The sequence below is a fragment of the Aquarana catesbeiana genome, linkage group LG08 (genome assembly GCF_042186555.1).
Source record: "Aquarana catesbeiana isolate 2022-GZ linkage group LG08, ASM4218655v1, whole genome shotgun sequence".
NCBI lineage: Eukaryota > Metazoa > Chordata > Amphibia > Anura > Ranidae > Aquarana > Aquarana catesbeiana.
Window position 1 is genome coordinate 299481488 of NC_133331.1, and position 17583 is coordinate 299499070.

Below are 17583 nucleotides of genomic sequence, written 5' to 3' on the forward strand. Positions count from 1 at the left end.
GGCACTGTAATGTAAAGGGGCACAGTGATGGGGGCTGTGAATGTGGGGGGCAATGTAATGTAAAGGGGCACAGTGATGGGGGCTGTGATTGCGGGGGGCACTGTAATGTAAAGGGGCATAGTGATGGGGGCTGTGATTGCGGGGGGCACTGTAATGTAAAGGGGCACAGTGATGGGGGCTGTGAATGCGGGGGGCACTGTAATGTAAAGGGGCATAGTGATGGGGGCTGTGATTGCGGGGGGCACTGTAATGTAAAGGGGCACAGTGATGGGGGCTGTGATTGCGGGGGGCACTGTAATGTAAAGGGGCACAGTGATGGGGGCTGTGATTGCGGGGGGCACTGTAATGTAAAGGGGCACAGTGATGGGGGCTGTGAATGCGGGGGGCACTGTAATGTAAAGGGGCATAGTGATGGGGGCTGTGATTGCGGGGGGCACTGTAATGTAAAGGGGCACAGTGATGGGGGAGGGGGCTGTGATTGCGGGGGGCACTGTAATGTAAAGGGGCACAGTGATGGGGGGCTGTGATTGCGGGGGGCACTGTAATGTAAAGGGGCACAGTGATGGGGGGCTGTGATTGTGGGCACACTGCAATGTAAAGAGGCACAGTGATATAAAGGGGACCGCACTGTAAAGGGACATTGAATACAAGATTCCAAAAATTCTTCTAACATTTATTGTAAAATAATTTCTCAGCAGATGACCATAATGTGCGGAATACGTCTGAGGAATCTTCTGATAAATCACATTCCAGGACTCTAAGATCTCACAGTAGAAATACTTTAATAGATCCGTCTATTCCCGAGGAATCTTCTTCAGGGCAGGAAGGAGATCACACAGAAGAGACTTCATTGTCATGTTCAGTGTGTGGGAAACTTTTCACAAAAAAGAGAGAACTTCTTAGACACAAGAAATGTCACACTGCTGAGCATCCCTATTCATGTTCAGAGTGCGGGAAATGTTACACTAGCAAACAAAACCTTCTTACACACCATTACAGTCACACTGGTGAACGCCCCTTTTCTTGTTCAGAGTGCGGGAAATGTTTCATTGAAAAAATAAGCCTTCTTAAACATCAGACAATTCACACAGGTGAGCGTCCCTATTCATGTTCAGAGTGCGGGAAATGTTTCACTCTGAAAAACAATCTTAATAGACACCAGAAGCTTCACACAGGGGAGCGCCCCCATTCATGTTCAGAGTGCGGGAAACGTTTCTTTCAGAAAGATCACCTACTTTAACATCTTACAATGCGCACACGGGTGAACGTCCCTTTCCATGCTCAGAGTGTGGGAAATGTTTCACTGAGAAAAAAACTCTTCTTAGACACCAAAGAAGTCACACATGCCCCTATTCATGTTCAGAGTGCGGGAAATGTTTCTCTGACAAAAGAAATCTTATTGCACACCAGATATGTCACACGGGTGAGTTTCCCTATTCATGCTCAGAGTGCGGGAAAGGTTTCCCTAATAAAAGAAATCTTATTAGACACCAGAAGCTTCACACGGGGGAGCGTCCCTATTCATGCTCAGAGTGCGGGAAAGGTTTCATTACAAAAGAAAAACTTAATATACACCAGAGAGTTCACACAGGTGAGCGTCCCTATTCATGCTCAGAGTGCGGGAAATCTTTCACTCACAAAGGCAGCCTTGTGTATCATCAGAGAAATCACACGGGTGAGCTTCCTTATTCATGTTCAGAGTGCGGGAAATCTTTCACGATGAAGGGAAACCTTGTGCAACATCAGAGAATTCACACGAGATAACAACCTTTCTCATGATAACAGTGGTGTGTTGGGGGGGGGGCGGAATATATTGAATGTTTTTCAGGTTCGGTTTGATAGATCTGAGTCTGCAGGGATTGAATTCTAGTAATACGATCCTCTAAACATATAGAGATGACTCGGTCCCGCACTCACACAGACCGCACCATACAACTAAACTGTGCTAATACATGGCCAGATATGGCAATACATGGACAACACTTCTTATTGGTTGATATCGGTTTCTGTACATTATTGCTCTTTTTATGTTTTATTGAAGAAGCCGTCTTCTCATTGGTCCAACCAATAATAAATACACTTTATGGTTTATTATCTTCAATTATAAAGGTTTTGATTTATATTCTATCTTAGTTTTTATTGTTTGTTAACCACTTAAAGATCGCCATGTTATTCCCCCTTCCTGTATACGCCATTCTTTCATTTCCAGCACAGTGATAATTTGACTGACGCGTTGCGGCTTCACTTCCCGGTTCCCTACTGCGCATCGTAAGTGGTCCCCGCTCTCTGCTGGGAGCTGTGTTTTCCCAGGAGACAGCGCAGAGGGACAGGAAGAGGCATAGACTCCCATGGGAGTCTATGCCGGAAGTGGGTGCAAATACCTGTCTTAGGTATCTGCACCCCCCTCCCCCCTGAAAGGTGCCAAATGTGACACCGGAGGGGGGGGGAGGGTTCCGAAAAGCGGAAGTTCCATTTTTGTGTGGAACCCCGCTTTAACAAAACAGACAGAAATAGCATTGTGATTTATTCCAAAACTGAATTTACGTCTATCAATAGTTCTGTAAACTGCAATACAATCAGAGAAACTTAGAATTACAATATGTATTACATGTGACACTTTGCAATAAGTACAACATTAAATATTACTATACAGAAAGCTTATATTTAAATCATATATCAAAGACATAACAGTGCAGTCAAAGTGTAAAATGAACTTTGGGAAATAATAGACTTACAGGCATTTGTGTATCTAGAGGCAAATTTGAAGATCTTCAGTTATCTGCATAACAACTAAAATGGCTTCTGTAACTGAGGTAAAAACTTTATGTTGTTCAATAAGAAACTTTATTAACAAAAGTCCAGACTTCCTGTTTCTTTCTTGTGAGAAACTGAATTGCAATTGCAACAGGCAACCACCAGGTGTCCTCAAAATGACAATCCTATAATAGACAGCACACTGCCTAAACACCAGGGTGCTACAGTTGTAGTTGTAAACCCTTTACAACCACTTTATGCTACAGGTAAGCCTATATTAACCTCCCTGGCTGTATGATTATTTCAGATTTTAGGTGCTAAAAGCGGTGCAATTATTTTACATGGAAATTTGGCATTTTATATTGTAGGCCTGTAATTCTTAGTAATAATTCACTTAAATCTGTCCAAACCACAGTCTAGTAGACATCCCGGGTATGATAAATATTTAAAAACTAAATCATAAACTATAAATAATTATACCAAATAATAATAATATTACAAATTATTCAATAATGTAATCAAATCAAAAACACTGAAATTTGCTGAGTTGCAGAATTGTAGCTGTCATTACTTTTCAGTGTTTGATGACGGATCTCCCCACAAGTCACTATCACTCAATTCTGCGAGTGATTCTGATTTATTATCGCTGTTTTCTAGCTGGTCTAAAACCACTTTTGATGTAAAGGGACGGTTGTGGTTGCTATGGACAATCTCCAGTTTCCAGGCGGAAAGAACAGTTTTTATAATATATAACTGCATGCAGGACACTGGGCAGACCACTAGGGACAAAGGGGATGTGTAATTATTTGATACAGTGCTGTAATCTGTAAGATTACAGTGTACTGCATATGTATTGTGTGTTTTACTTTTTGAATTTGGCGCCAAACTCCATCCCCGTGCATCGCAAAGCTCGCAGGGAATGGAGCTCGGCACTGTGAATCGAGCGAGACACGGCGGCTCGCAGATCACAGCGGGGAGACATCGCAGGATCCAGGGGACAAGGTAAGTAAACGCTACATTATGAATGCAACTAAACAAAATTTGTAACCTAATGAATTAAAATGAAACAAAATTTATTTTTTTTGTTCTGCACATGTCTACTGGTAACACTGGGACTGGTGTGGTGGTGATTGAGACGATTGTAGCTTTTTACACTGATTTGGTGACTCTGGTGACTGGTGAGGCAGCGATGACCAGTCCAACTGTTGCTGCCTGCACTACTCTGAATCACTGGCAGTGGTGTCGTAACAATCAGGAACAATGTTGCTGAACTGCTCTGGTCTGGCAACAATCAGGAACACTGTTGTTGTGAGTTACTCTGTTCTGGTGACACTGGGACTTGTGGTGATAAGGAACACTGTTGCTGGTTGTACTGGTCTAGTGACACTGGGATTGGTGTAAGGAACACTGTGGCTGACTCACATTGGTCTGGAGAAATTGGAACTGGTTTGACTAGTGATCAGGAACGCTGTGGCTGGCTTACACTAGACCGGCAACATTGGAACTGGTGTGTTGGTGATTAGGGATGATTAGCCGAACAGCAAATTTTATGGGGCGTTCGTGGCAAATTTGAGTGCCGCAGAACGCCCCATTATGCACTGCAATATCGCAGTGCATTGCTGTATGATGATTGGTCAAAGCATGCACCTGACCTGCATGCTTTGGCCAATCACAGCACGCTTTGCTGAAAGAGCCATAAATGGCCAATGGTAGGGTGTCTTTGGCCAATCATGGCTCAGGGGGACTAAGTCCACGCCCCACTCTCTATAAGACTGCTTACATAGCGACCGTGTATAGTGTGTGACTGTGGACAGAGATAGATAGAGCTATATTAGGCAGTGGCAGTTAGTGGCAGTGTATTTTATATATATATATATATATATATATATATATATATATATATATATATATATATAGTCAGACTAGTGTATATATAGGCAGGCAGTGTAGTATATATAACACAGTGTATTGAAGTGGTTAAGGGGAACCCTGTGCCCAAATAGAAAAAAAATGGCATGGGGTCCCCCCCAAATCCATACCAGACCTTTATCCGAGCATGCAACCTGGCACCCCTCTGACTCACATGCCATCATATGAGGCAGAGATGAGGCAGAGTTTTTCCGTTCTTTTTTTTCTCAGGACTGTCGGACAACGTGATTGACGATGGATTTCCATCGCGGGACACTTTTTTTTTTAAAATAAAGCAATTGTCAGAAACGGTATGCTGTCGTTTTTTTATTTTTATGACACTTTTTTGGTGAATGGGTACGGGTACAATTTAGCCCCATACCCATTTACATGGGGCCAAGATCTGGGCGCCCCCTTATTAAAGGGGGCTTCTGAATTCTGATAAGCCCCCCACCCGCAGACCCCCACAACCACCGGGCAAGGGTTGTGGGACCCCAATGCACCCTCCCCATGTTGCGGGCACGTGGCCTGGTACAGTTCAGGAGGGGGGGTGCTCTCTCATCCCCCCATTTTTCTGCGGTCTGCCAGGTTGCGTGTTCGGCTTATCCCTATTGGTGATGAAGAACATTTTTACTGACTGACACTAGTCTGGTGACATCGGAACTGTTGTGGCAGTGATGAGGAACACTGTTGCTGGCTGCACTCATCTGCTGACTGTGTACCGGGGTTGCGACAGTCAGGAACACTGTTGCTGGTTGTGGTGATCTGTTGACATTGTACTGGGGTGGCAGCAATCAGGAACACAGTGACTAGTTGCACTGATCTGGTGACTTTGTACTGGGGTGGCTAGCAATCAGGGACTCTGTTGCTGGTTGCACTGGTATGGTGATACTGTACTGGCGTTGGTAGTGATTAGGGACATTGGTTGGCTGCTCTGGTGACACTGTACTGTGCTGATCACTGGGATGATACTGTTTCCTCTCACAGCCAATCGGTGTAAGAGGAAACAGAGTTGTGGCTCCAACATGCAGCCTTTGTTCACATTTGTGATGGCTGTGATTGGTCACAGTGATCACATGCTTCAGGGCCAATTTCATTGGTCCTGTGGCCCGCTCTGATCTGCCGTGTCTGATGTACACAGTGATCATGGAGCACACTGTTGCATGCTCTAGAGGGGGCACATGAGCACCGCAAATGGGAGGCCATTCTAAAGCAGCCCCCTACTTTTATGAGTCAGCTGTCTTGTTCTTGCTGTTTTTATATGTAGAACACTCTAGTTACTAGGTTGCTACAGTGGTTAGGTTTTTGTAGTGTAGGTGAATTTCAGGTTTGGCTAGCCAAGCCTGTTTGCTTTGATCTGTGTTGGGAGTGACTCAGACAGAGCTGGGTGACTCACAGGCAACTTCAGACCTCCCACTCCTTTCCAGAACATGCTGCAATGTTCTGGAGAGGAAGGAGGAAAGGAGAGGAGAGAAGAGGTGGAGCTTCCTGGAGTATTCTGATGAGCTCTGACCAATCCCCAACCTGGATTGGCAGGGGGCAGACCCCCCTGCCAATCCATACTCAGGGTCAGCCCAGCTAGTGGGGAGTTGTTCGGGTGGAAGCTAGAGATGGAGTGCTAGGCTGTCGTGGCCTAGGAAGGAGCTCCCCAGTCTGCGGAGGGGGGTGACCTTGGGCCTGGGCTCAAGTGGAGGGAGAGGAGCAAGGAGACGACAGCAGGAGAGCACTGCCAGGCAAGTCTCCAGGGAGGAACAATGGGTCGAAGCCAGGAGGGCTAGTAAGTGACACACAATCAGGAGGACTGTGGAGGCACGCCTGAGAGGACTGGGAGAGTGAAGTCTGGGATGGGTGCAGAGCCAGTGGAGTGGACTGTGGTATCACGGGCAGTTGGAGACGGGAGGGCTAGCAGGGCCTGAAGAGGTGGTACTGGGATCAGTAGCCACGTGGGACAGCTAGCATTGAGACTACCTTTAATTTTGCAACACCAAAGGGGCCCGTGGTCCCTGCCTGCAAAGGGCATCTGCTTTGGGTCTGGCTGAGCCAGTGTCATGCCTGCATTCAGTGCTAGCTGGTCCCGGGAGCGATACTCTGCAAGCAAGTTTTGTGCTGGAGGAAGAGAGGAAGTTCTATATACTGGAGATGTATATAGGTTTCAGTCCCTACATTGTCGTTTTGATCAACTGGGCATCTCATAACTACCCATTCCCTATGGCAAGTTTAATTCCCCCAATAAAACACAAAAAAAAAAACACAAAGTGCTTGGACTGTTTCATGTCTCATGGATGCTTGAGGACTGTGTGTCGGTTGGGCAGTTTGACAGATGGACCACAACAACCAGCAGCCCCTACGGGGTACCGCTACATATATAACAGTGGTATGACATGCCGTTAGTGGAACTTTACCCAAAACAACATCATAATAAATTCATTTTCTCTAGCAAGAAACATACATTCCACATGAATAATTATGCTACCAAATTAAATGTGCGCTGTAAATTGCCTCCAGCACTGCTCCTATTTTTTCTGGTTGGAGGCGGCCATTTTGCTGAAGCCCAGAGCCCCTGAGCAAGCCGATTGGCCTTTACAAATTCTGCACCATGCCTAAAAATAGAGAGCAAATGAGCATGTGCAGAGAAGGGTGAGATGGTATATTACTGGATGTTAAACAGTATAGGCACCAGTGTTGCCAACCCCCCGAAGTGAAATTTACTGGCAGGACGCCAAAATTTACAAACATCACCAAACAGCCACAATTTTTACTGCCACTGCACAAAAGTACCTAAAATGACCGTTTTCAGTGCTAAACAGTGCAAATATTAATATTTAAACTATAAACATATACAGTGGGGACGGAAAGTATTCAGACCCTCTTAAATTTTTCACTCTTTGTTATATTCCAGCAATTTGCTAAAATCATTTAAGTTCATTTTTTTGACAGAAAAACACAGAATTGTTGACATTTTTGCAGATTTATTAAAAAAGAAAAACTGAAATATCACATGGTCCTAAGTCAGTGGTTCTCAACCTGGGGGTCGGGACCCCCTCTGGGGTCAAATGATGATTTGCCAGGGGTCACTGTATCCTGAGCTGTTCCTGAAACCCACACCGCTCTCCCAGCCGGGCTGTTCCTGGAGCCCGCGGCCACCCACTCAGCCTCTTCGCAACCACCCATTCAGTTCACAGCATGGCTGGGGGGGCAGAGACTAGAGGTCAGCTGACTGGTAAGGAAGGAATGTGAAGTGGGAGGGGCTGGAGGAGACCCTATTTCCTTATTTAGGCATAGGTGTCACTGCTACAAGACACCACAAAGTCGGAGACACAGTGAAGCCGGGGACACAGTGAGTAACACTACCTGTGATTATAGTTGCCATTAAAAGTCCACACAACAGTTCACAGATCAGCAGATGACCTTGATCAAGAGCACCTAAGTTGGCTGATCAGAACTCCCTCCAGCACTGCCACTCATCCCACCCCCCACCAAAGTGTAAGAGAAGGAATAAAAATAGAGAATACATGGAAGGGAGAGGAACAAAGAAAAGGGGGGAGAAAGAATAAGAGAAAGAACAAGAAAGACAGCTAGAGGGAGGGATGGGGAAAAAAACAAGAAATTAGGATAGAGAGAGCTAAAAAGAGAACAAAGAGAAAGAGTGGTATATCCTAAAATGTACTATAAGGGGTTTTAATACTTTATGAGTGGAAGGGAATCAGGGAGCGCTATATGTCTGTGGGTTAGGGGCACAAATTACTTGTCTTGCCTTGGGTGCTGACAACAAATGCTACAACATTTTTTTTACTGTTAGGGGCCCCCACAACTTGGGAAATTTTATCAAGGGGTCATGGCACTAGAAAGGTTGAGAACCACTGTCCTAAGTATTCAGACCCTTTGCTGTGACACTCATATATTTAACTAAGGTGCTGCCATTTCCTCTAATCATCCTTGAGATGGTTCTACACCTTCATTTGAGTCCAGCTGTGTTTGATTATACTGATTGGACTTGATTAGGAAAGCCACACACCTGTCTATATAAGACCTTACTGCTCACAGTGCATGTCAGAGCAATTGAGAATCATGAGGTCAAAGGAACTGCCTGAAGAGCTCAGAGATGGAATTGTGGCAAGGCGCAGATCTGGCCAAGGTTACAAAACATTTCTGCTGCACTTAAGGTTCCTAAGATAGAACTTTTTGGCCTTAATTCTAAGCGCTATGTGTGGAGAAAACCAAGCACTGCTCATCACCTGTCCAATACAGTCCCAACAGTGAAGCCTGGTGGTGGCAGCCTCATGCTGTGGGGGTGTTTTTCAGCTGCAGGGACAGGACGACTGGTTGCAATTGAGGGAAAGATGAGTGCGGCCAAGTACAGGGATATCCTAGACGAAAACCTTCTACAGAGTGCTCAGGACCTCAGACTGGGCCGAAGGTTTACCTTCCAACAAGACAATGACCATAAGCACACAGCTAAAATAACAAAGGAGTGGCTTCACAACAACTTTGTGACTGTTCTTGAATGGCCCAGCCAGAGGCCTGACTTAAACCCAATTGAGCATCTCTGGAGAGACCTAAAAATGGCTGTCCACCAACGTTTACCATCCAAACTGACAGAACTGGAGAGGATCTGCAAGGAGGAATGGTAGAGGATCCCCAAATCCAGGTGTGAAAAACTTGTTGCATCTTTTCCAAAATAACTCATGGCTGTATTAGATCAAAAGGGTGCTTCTACTAAATACTGAGCAAAGGGTCTGAATACTTAGGACCATGTGATATTTCAGTTTTTCTTTTTAAATAAATCTGCAAAAATGTCAACAATTCTGTGTTTTTCTGTCAATATGGGGTGCTGTGTGTACATTAATGAGGAAAAAAAATGAACTTAAAAGATTTTAGCAAATGGCTGTAATAAAACAAAGAGTGAAAAGTTTAAGGGGGTCTGAATACTTTCCATCCCCACTGTAGCTAGTGCTATTAGCAATGTGTTTAGGTTAAACAAAAGTCAAAAAACATATTTCCCTATTTACATGAAGGTCAGATTACTATAACCCAGCCAGCACAGAGTTCCCCCTTACATCAGAGTGTGCAGGATTCCCCCTTACAGTGAAAGGGAACTCTTATGTAAAGGGGAAAGCTGGAGATCATGAACTAAGGGGGAACTCTGATGTAAGGGGGGCTATGGTGACCAGAGACCACCTTATATCAGAATCCACTGCGTTCCCCTTTACATCAGAGTTCCCACTTACATCGAGGTCTGCAGCATTGCCCTTGCACTGAAAGGGGGAATCCTGCAGACTCTGATGTAAAGGGGAATGTCAGGAACTCTGATGTGGGGGGGACTCTGGTCACTAGAGACCATCTTCCCCATAGTGAATACACTAAAGTAAGGGGGGTTCCCTGCTATAAGGTGGAACTTTTATATCAGTGCCCCCATACAGTATTTTATTCACTCCCCCTTACATCAGTGACCCCCTCTCAGACTGGCCCGGCCGCGCTGTCACTGAACTCCTCTCAGGTGCACCATGCGGAGATCAGTCAGACAGCTCCAGCTTGGTGGCTCTGGTTTTGACCTATAGTCTCCTCTCCACAGTCAACAGACGTCTCACTCCTCCTGTGACTCCCATCCCAGCGGCGCTCCCACTCTTGACTCCTCTCCAGACCCCCTCAGAGACTGCAGACATGATAAAAGACAAGAGATGATCAGAGACTGCAGACATAATACAAGAGACAAGATAATTAGAGGCTGCGGACATGATACAGGAGGTAATAAAAGAATAGTATATATAAAACAGTACATGTAAACATACACTACAAACAGCGCTGATGTTGAGCAAAAGATATATAATCATGCGGCCAACTACACACGAAAGTATTTAAACAGAGAGGTGCAGAGTCTGTGAGGTGATTAGGAAAATGTTCATACGCCCTCTGTCGAAGTCAGGATATGATGAAACGCGTCAGGGCGTGGCTTACACGACGCCGGAAGTGACGTGTGCGCTCCACCGCAGCCTGGATCCACAACCAGGAAGTGCTTTGCTCCTTGGGTTACTGAGCCGGCTGATCTTCGGAACTGTGATGTGTAGTGCTTCCATTTGCTTGATTGACTGTTTATCTTCTACGTATATTGGTTGAGGGGGATCTTGTGAGATGTAAGGGGTTCATTTGAATAAGTAGAATTACGCTATGTGCGCTTTCTCTTTGTCATCTATTTATTTGGAGCTGTGACCCCCCTGAACCCCCTGGAGTGGTGCTGCTAATGATGTGATTGGGAGATTTCTTCTCTTGGAGGCCTATTTAATTTGCAGCTCTGGTGAGTTTGACCCCCTAGGGGGAGAGTGTCAACACAGGGTGAAATCCAACTGACCAGTGGAAGGTGCACACTGTGATCCAGCTGTATTATCACTTATGAACACTTTCCTAATCACCTCACAGACTCTGCACATCTCTGTTTAAATACTTTCGTGTGTAGTTGGCCGCATGATTATATATCTTTTGCTCAACATCAGCGCTGTTTGTAGTGTATGTTTACATGTACTGTTTTATATATACTATTCTTTTATTACTATTATCTTTTAAACGACAGCTGTTTTTTGATCATTTAGTGTAGAAACTGAGTGTCATACCTCCCTTATTCTCTAGTTGTGCTCTCATTATTTTGGACGCCAACCTATCCTTCTGGCGCTGAGTGGTGTGCTGCAGGCCCGAGCAAACCCCTTTTTTTATTAAACAGGAGGTGGTTAGAGATGGCAGACATCATACAGGAGGTGGTCCTCACCCTGTGGACATCATACAAGTAGTGGTCAGAGGCTGCAGTCATGGTACAGGAAGTTAGTAGAGGCTGTGGACATGGTACAGGAGGTGGTCAGAGTCTGTGGACATGTTACAGGAGGTGGTCAGAGGCTGCAGAAAACATAGAAAGAAGTGGTCAGAGGTTGCGGACATGGTACAGGAGTGGCCTGAGGCTGAAAACATACTACAGGAGATGCTTAAAGGCTGTGGACATGATACAGGAGGTGGTCAGAGGTTGTGGCGACATGGTGCACCTTCATATACCCCCCACAGCACTGTCCTTCTCTGCCCCCTTTCATATCACCCCCCACAGCAGTGTTCTCCTCTGCTCCCCTTCATTTTTCCCCTTCACATCAGTGTCCACTTCTGCCTTCCTTCAGCCCCCTCACAGTAGTGTCCTCCTCTTCCACCTACACAGTATAGTCCTGTCCTTATCTGTCCCCCTTCATCTGCAACATCAGTATCCTCTGCCTCCTTCACCCCCCACAGTAGTGTGAGTGTCCTCCTCTGCCCCTTTATATTACCATCCTCATGAGTGTGCTGTGGTAACCGTGGTGAGGTGCCGCCGCAGAGTATCTTCTGTTAAAAAAATAATGCTGTGTCACTGCGCATGTGCCTGCCAGGCCAAAAATGGGAGAGCATTCCCGACCCCGGCAGGCTTTGGGTCAGCGCATGCGCAGTTGCAAGGTTGGCCTGCAGCCATCTTTTTTACAGGCTCGGCTGCCCGTAATGGGCATTTATGAAAATTACCGGATGGTTGGCAACACTGATAGGCACTTATTTTTTAATATTTTATATATAGCTGTACGTGCAAAAGGGACAAGCCTGGGGTGTTCTAGCAGGACCTCATTTTCTGAGCAAATTTCCACTTTAAGCACCAAAGCTAAAGAAAATATCAAGAAGTATCTGTCAAAGTTTTTAAAAACATAGGCTGCAGTGTGTATTTTCTCCACAAGGTGGTGATCTCTCTTATAGTCCATGGAATGCAGAGACAGGAAGTGAAAGCAGATACAAACAGGAAGTGATGTCAGTACAGACAGGAAATGTAATCTACAGACAGGAAGTGATGTCATCTACAGACGGAAAGTTTCTTGAGAGTGGAAAGCATGCTGGAAGAGGAGGGAGATATTCCTGCAACCGATAGCAGAGGAGGTAATAAGATATTATTATATATTTACACCCAGTATCCCCCATCATGTCTGTCTTGTTCCTCCATAGTCCCTGAGACGTCTTTTATCTCCAAAAGATGCTGATATACACTTATATAGAATATTGTAATATTTACATAGATACATCCTACATATGGAACCATTAATCCAACTGTCTATCCAGAGCCTCTGGTTTATAGACCAGATACATCCTAAGTATAGAGCCATTTATCCAACTGTCCATCTAGAGGCCAGATACATACTAGACCATATTTATCCCAGTACAGTTCAGATAATTCTCAGTTTGTTATCTGTACAGAGAGAAGAGTCCTGTATATGTCAGGAAGAGGTGAGTAGGATTTTGGGAGGTCATATGAAATCGATATAATTTTAGCCACCCCTCACATCACCGGGTAAGAGGAGACTTTATTGTAAAGGAGAGAGCAGTACGGAGGGTCCACCTAGATCCCATCATCTGATAAACACATAGAAACAATGTATTCAGTCAGTGTGTGTTTCCTACAGATGGATCCAGTAATGGGAACTCACCAGAGAGATGTCCCCGTCCTCTGTATTCCCGGGATTCCACACAGGAAGGTCATACCATCCCTCACCATCATCAGGTAGGTGGGGCTAAGCATGTAGATCCAAAAATGTATTCTAAGCTATGAGAGGATATTCTTCTTTGTACCTTGTTCATTTTTATACAAGTATTTTATCATCTTTGGGTTCAGGGTGAAGAACTAAAAGACATCAAAGCTGAGATTAAAGAGGAAGATGAAGAGAGGTTGGTGAGTGGGGATCAGCAGTCTATGGAGGAGGGGGAGATGACTATGAAAAGTAAACAGGAGGAATCTTCACTACATATGGACACAAGTGAGTATTAAACACTAAATATAGAACTAATTCCCATTTTTATAAAGTTTGTATTTACCTTGTTACATCAGAGGAGAAAAGGTCTATGTCTACTGAATTCACCCAAGAGAAAAATAGAAATTTCAAAGCAGCAGCTGACCCACAGGACTGTAGAATGTCCATATAAAGATCAGCCTAATCTTCTTTAGGTTATAAAGATCCCTGATCCGAAAAGGAAATCAGGTAGCTCACCAGATCAACATTCTAAAGTAGTTTTCCTACAATTATTAATAACTAGGGATGAGCTTTCTGTTCGGGTCGAGCATAAGTTTGACTCGAACATTGGCTGTTTGCCAAAAAACGAACATTATGTGCCGTTCGCGCCAAATTCGAGTGGCGCGTAATGGCCCATAATGCACTGCTTGAGAGCAGTGCATTGCTGTCTGATGATTGGCCAAGCATGCACTATGACCCGTATGCTTTGGCCAATCACAGCGCCGTCAGCAAACAGAGCCATAATTGGCCAAAGGCAGGGTGCCTTTGGCCAATTATGGCTCAGGGGGTTAAGTCCACGCCCCACACTATATAAGGCCGCGTGCACACGTCGGCCCTGTGTAGTGTGTTGCTAGCATTGACCGAGAGAGTGTCATTTCATTGAGATTGAGCAGGCAGGCGATTCAGTTAGCTGCAGTGTATTTATTATATATATATATATACAGTCAGTCTTGTGTGTGTGTGTGTGTGTGTGTGTGTGTGTGTGTGTGTGTATATATATATATATATATATATATATATATATACACTGTATCCAGTTTAGCTAGATCTGACTGCAGTCCGTTCCTGGCATACTGTTACTAATATACTTTCAGGCAGGCAGGCAGGTGATTCAGTAATCTGCAGTGCATGAAATATATATACAGTCTCCTACATATATATCCACTGCATTCTAGTCTATCCAAGCCTATATCTGACTGTAGGCCATTCCTGGTGTACTTTTTCTAGTAAACTTCAGACGGTGTTTTGCTAATAAAATTTTACAGCATGTCTGGAAGGTCACCAAGGAGAGGCAGACGCTCACAGGCCACTAAAAGAGGGCAAGCAGGCTCTGTGTCTACAGCCAACAGTGCTGGTCGTGGACACGGTGCATCCTCAGCACGTGGCCGTGGGGCACGCTTTGTCCTTTTTTTCGGCAGCTGGCCGTGTTGATCCACAACATGCAGAAGAGTTGGTAGAGTGGATAACTAAGCCGTCCTCATCCTCCTCATGCTCTGTTACCCAGGCTCAGAGTAGTTTGCCAATGCAGCTGCCAAAGCGGCCTATTCCATCGGCTCAATGTCATCAGTCACTCCTTCCCTATCCCCACCATCATGCACAGAGGAGTCCCCCAAACTGTTCGACCACAGTATCGGGTACATGCTGCTTGAGGATGCGTAGCGTTTTGAAGGCTCCGATGATGGTACCCAGGTTGAGGAAGGCAGTAACGTGAGCCCAGAGAGAGGGGGTGCCCAAGAAGGACAAGAAACTGGCAGTCATGTTCCCACAGCTGCAGCATACTGCCACTGCCAGGTTTGCTCCAGTGACGAGGAGGGAGGGGATGATGAGGTCACTGACTCTACATGGGTGCCTGATAGAATAGAGGAGGAGGAGGCACATCTCCAACGAGGCAGGATGCCCTCCAGAGGTCAGCTTAAGGGCAGCCACCCGACTGCATCACACCGCAGAGCTCCGCATGTGCAGGGCGCTGCTGACTCCTTGCGTATTTTGAAAAGTTCTTTGGTGTAGGCTTTTTTTGATACCTGTGCAGCAGATCGCACCATTGCTGTTTGCAACATATGTCTGAAGCGTATCAAGCATGGCCAAAACAGCAGCCGCTTGGGCACCACATGCTTGACCAGACATATGTCGACCTCCCATGCAGTCCGTTGGCAACAGTACTTAAAAGACCCACACCAAAGAACAAGGCGGACCTCTCCTCTCTCCTCATCAGCTGGGATCTCCAACCCCACTATACCTTCAGTCCTCTCAGAAACCTGCACTGAGAGGAGTGAAGGTGTAGAATTAGGTGTGCCAACTACTTGCGGGCAATCTGCTATCGCTACACCAACATCCGATTGTAGCAGGCAAATTTCCCTACCCCAGTTGCTAAACCGTAGAAAGAAATTCGGTCCCAGCCATCCACATGCTCAGCGGCTGAATGCTAGCTTGGCTAAATTGCTAGCACTCCAACTGCTGCCTTTTCAGCTGATAGACTCTGCCCCTTTTGTGAATTTGTGGAATGTGCGGTACCTCAGTGGCAGGTTCCCAAACGCCATTTCTTTTCACAGAAGGCTATTCCGGCTCTCTACCGGCATGTGAAAGGCAATATCTTGGCCTCATTGGACAGGGCAGTCAGCGGTAAGGTGCATATTACCGCTGACTCATGGTCCCGCAGGCATGGACAGGGATGTTATCTTTCTTTCACGGCGCACTGGGTAACTCTGTTGGCAGCTGGGAAGGCTGCAGGACAGGGTGCAGTATTGTTGGAGCTTGTTCCGCCACCACGCCTCCAAAATGCTAGAAGTGGTGATTCTCTCACACCTCTCTCCTCCACCCCCTCCTCTTCTTCTTCCTCTGCAGATTTCTCCTCGGAACCAGCGGTGCTCCGTAGGCATTCAAGGGGCTATGCAAGCACTCAGGCAAAAAGATGCCATGCGGTGCTTGAGTTGGTCTGCTTAGGGGACAGGAGCCACACTGGGGCAGAGACTCTGTCAGCTCTGCAGGGGCAGACTCAGAAGTGGTTGACGCCATGCCAGCTTTAGCCAGGAATGGTGATTTGCGACAATGGCACCAACCTCCTCTTCACCCTCCGACAGGGACACTTGACCCATGTTCCCTGTTTAGCTCACGTCCTTAATTTGGTGGTGCATCGGTTCTTGTGCAGGTACCCGGGCTTACAGGATATCCTGAGGCAGGCCAGGAAAGTCTGTGGGCATTTCCGTGGTCATATAATGCCAGTGCTCGGCTGGCTGACCTTCAAAAGGAATGCAACTTGCCCAAGAATCTCCTTATTTGTGACATGCCCACCAGGTGGAACTCAACGTTGGCAATGCTGCAGTGGCTACACACGCAGCAGAGGGCCATCAATGAGTACTTGTGTGAGTATTGCACCAGGACAGGGTCAGGCGAGCTTGACTGATTAAGGATGCATGCACTGTCCTGTCACTATTTGAGGAGGCCACAAGTATGGTAGGCAGTGACAGTGCATGCATCAGTGATACTGTCCCTCTTGTCTTCCTGTTGGAGCACACGCTTCATGGAATAATGGACAGGGCACTTGAGGCAGAACAGAGGGAGGAAGAGGAGGACTTCCTTACCTCTTAAGACACCCTTTATCCAGACAGTATTCCTGTGGGCCCGCCGATCACACAGGAAGAAAGGAGGAGGAGGATTGTGTCAGCATGGAGGTGGAGCCTGGCACTCAGCATCAGCAGCAGTCTTCAAGGGATCGTTTTCAGTCCCCAGAAACCCATGGACTTGTACGTGGCTGGGAGGAGGTGGCTGTGGATCATGTCATCCTTAGCGACCCAGAGGACTCTGGATCGAATGCCTCAGCAAACCTTCGCTGCATGGCCTCCCTGATCCTGCAAAGCTTGCAAAAGGACCCTCGGATTTGCATTATCAAGGAGAGGGATCATTACTGGCTGGCAACCCTTCTTGATCCACGTTACAAGGGTAAACGTATCCAGCCTTCGCAGAGGGAGCAGAGGATAAAACATCTTCGGGAGGCCTTGCAGAAAGGTTTGTGCAATGCGTTTCCAGAGCCTGGGAGGTTACAATTTCATGGTCCTCCTGGACAACGTGTTGCTGAGGCTTCGGTCAGTCACAGAAGGAGAGGTGGAGAAGGTGGCCCTCTGACCGATGCGTTCAGACAATTCTTTAGTCCGCAGCCCCAAGGTCTGATCAGTTCCAGCAACCATCGCCAGCGTCTGATTTACATGGTGCAGGAATACCTAGGGGCAAGATCAGACATGAAGAGCTTTCCAACCAAAAATCCACTGGGTTGCTAGGTGTTGAGGTTGAATCACTTTCCAGAGATTGCACAATATGCAATTGAGCTACTGGCCTGTCCTGCATCCAGTGTTCTTTATGAATGCACATTCAGTGCTGC

The 17583-nt window shown here is 46.2% G+C and overlaps 1 protein-coding gene across 1 annotated transcript in view; it reads left to right on the forward strand.

The window, feature by feature from the left end:
- The window catches only part of LOC141104969 (uncharacterized), a 68960-nt gene that overhangs the window by 4326 nt on the left and 47051 nt on the right, over nucleotides 1–17583 (forward strand). The window contains exons 5-6 of the mRNA XM_073594780.1: nucleotides 13107–13204; nucleotides 13316–13457. Coding sequence (XP_073450881.1) covers nucleotides 13107–13204; nucleotides 13316–13457 — 240 coding nt within the window. The remainder of the gene's footprint in view (nucleotides 1–13106; nucleotides 13205–13315; nucleotides 13458–17583) is intronic.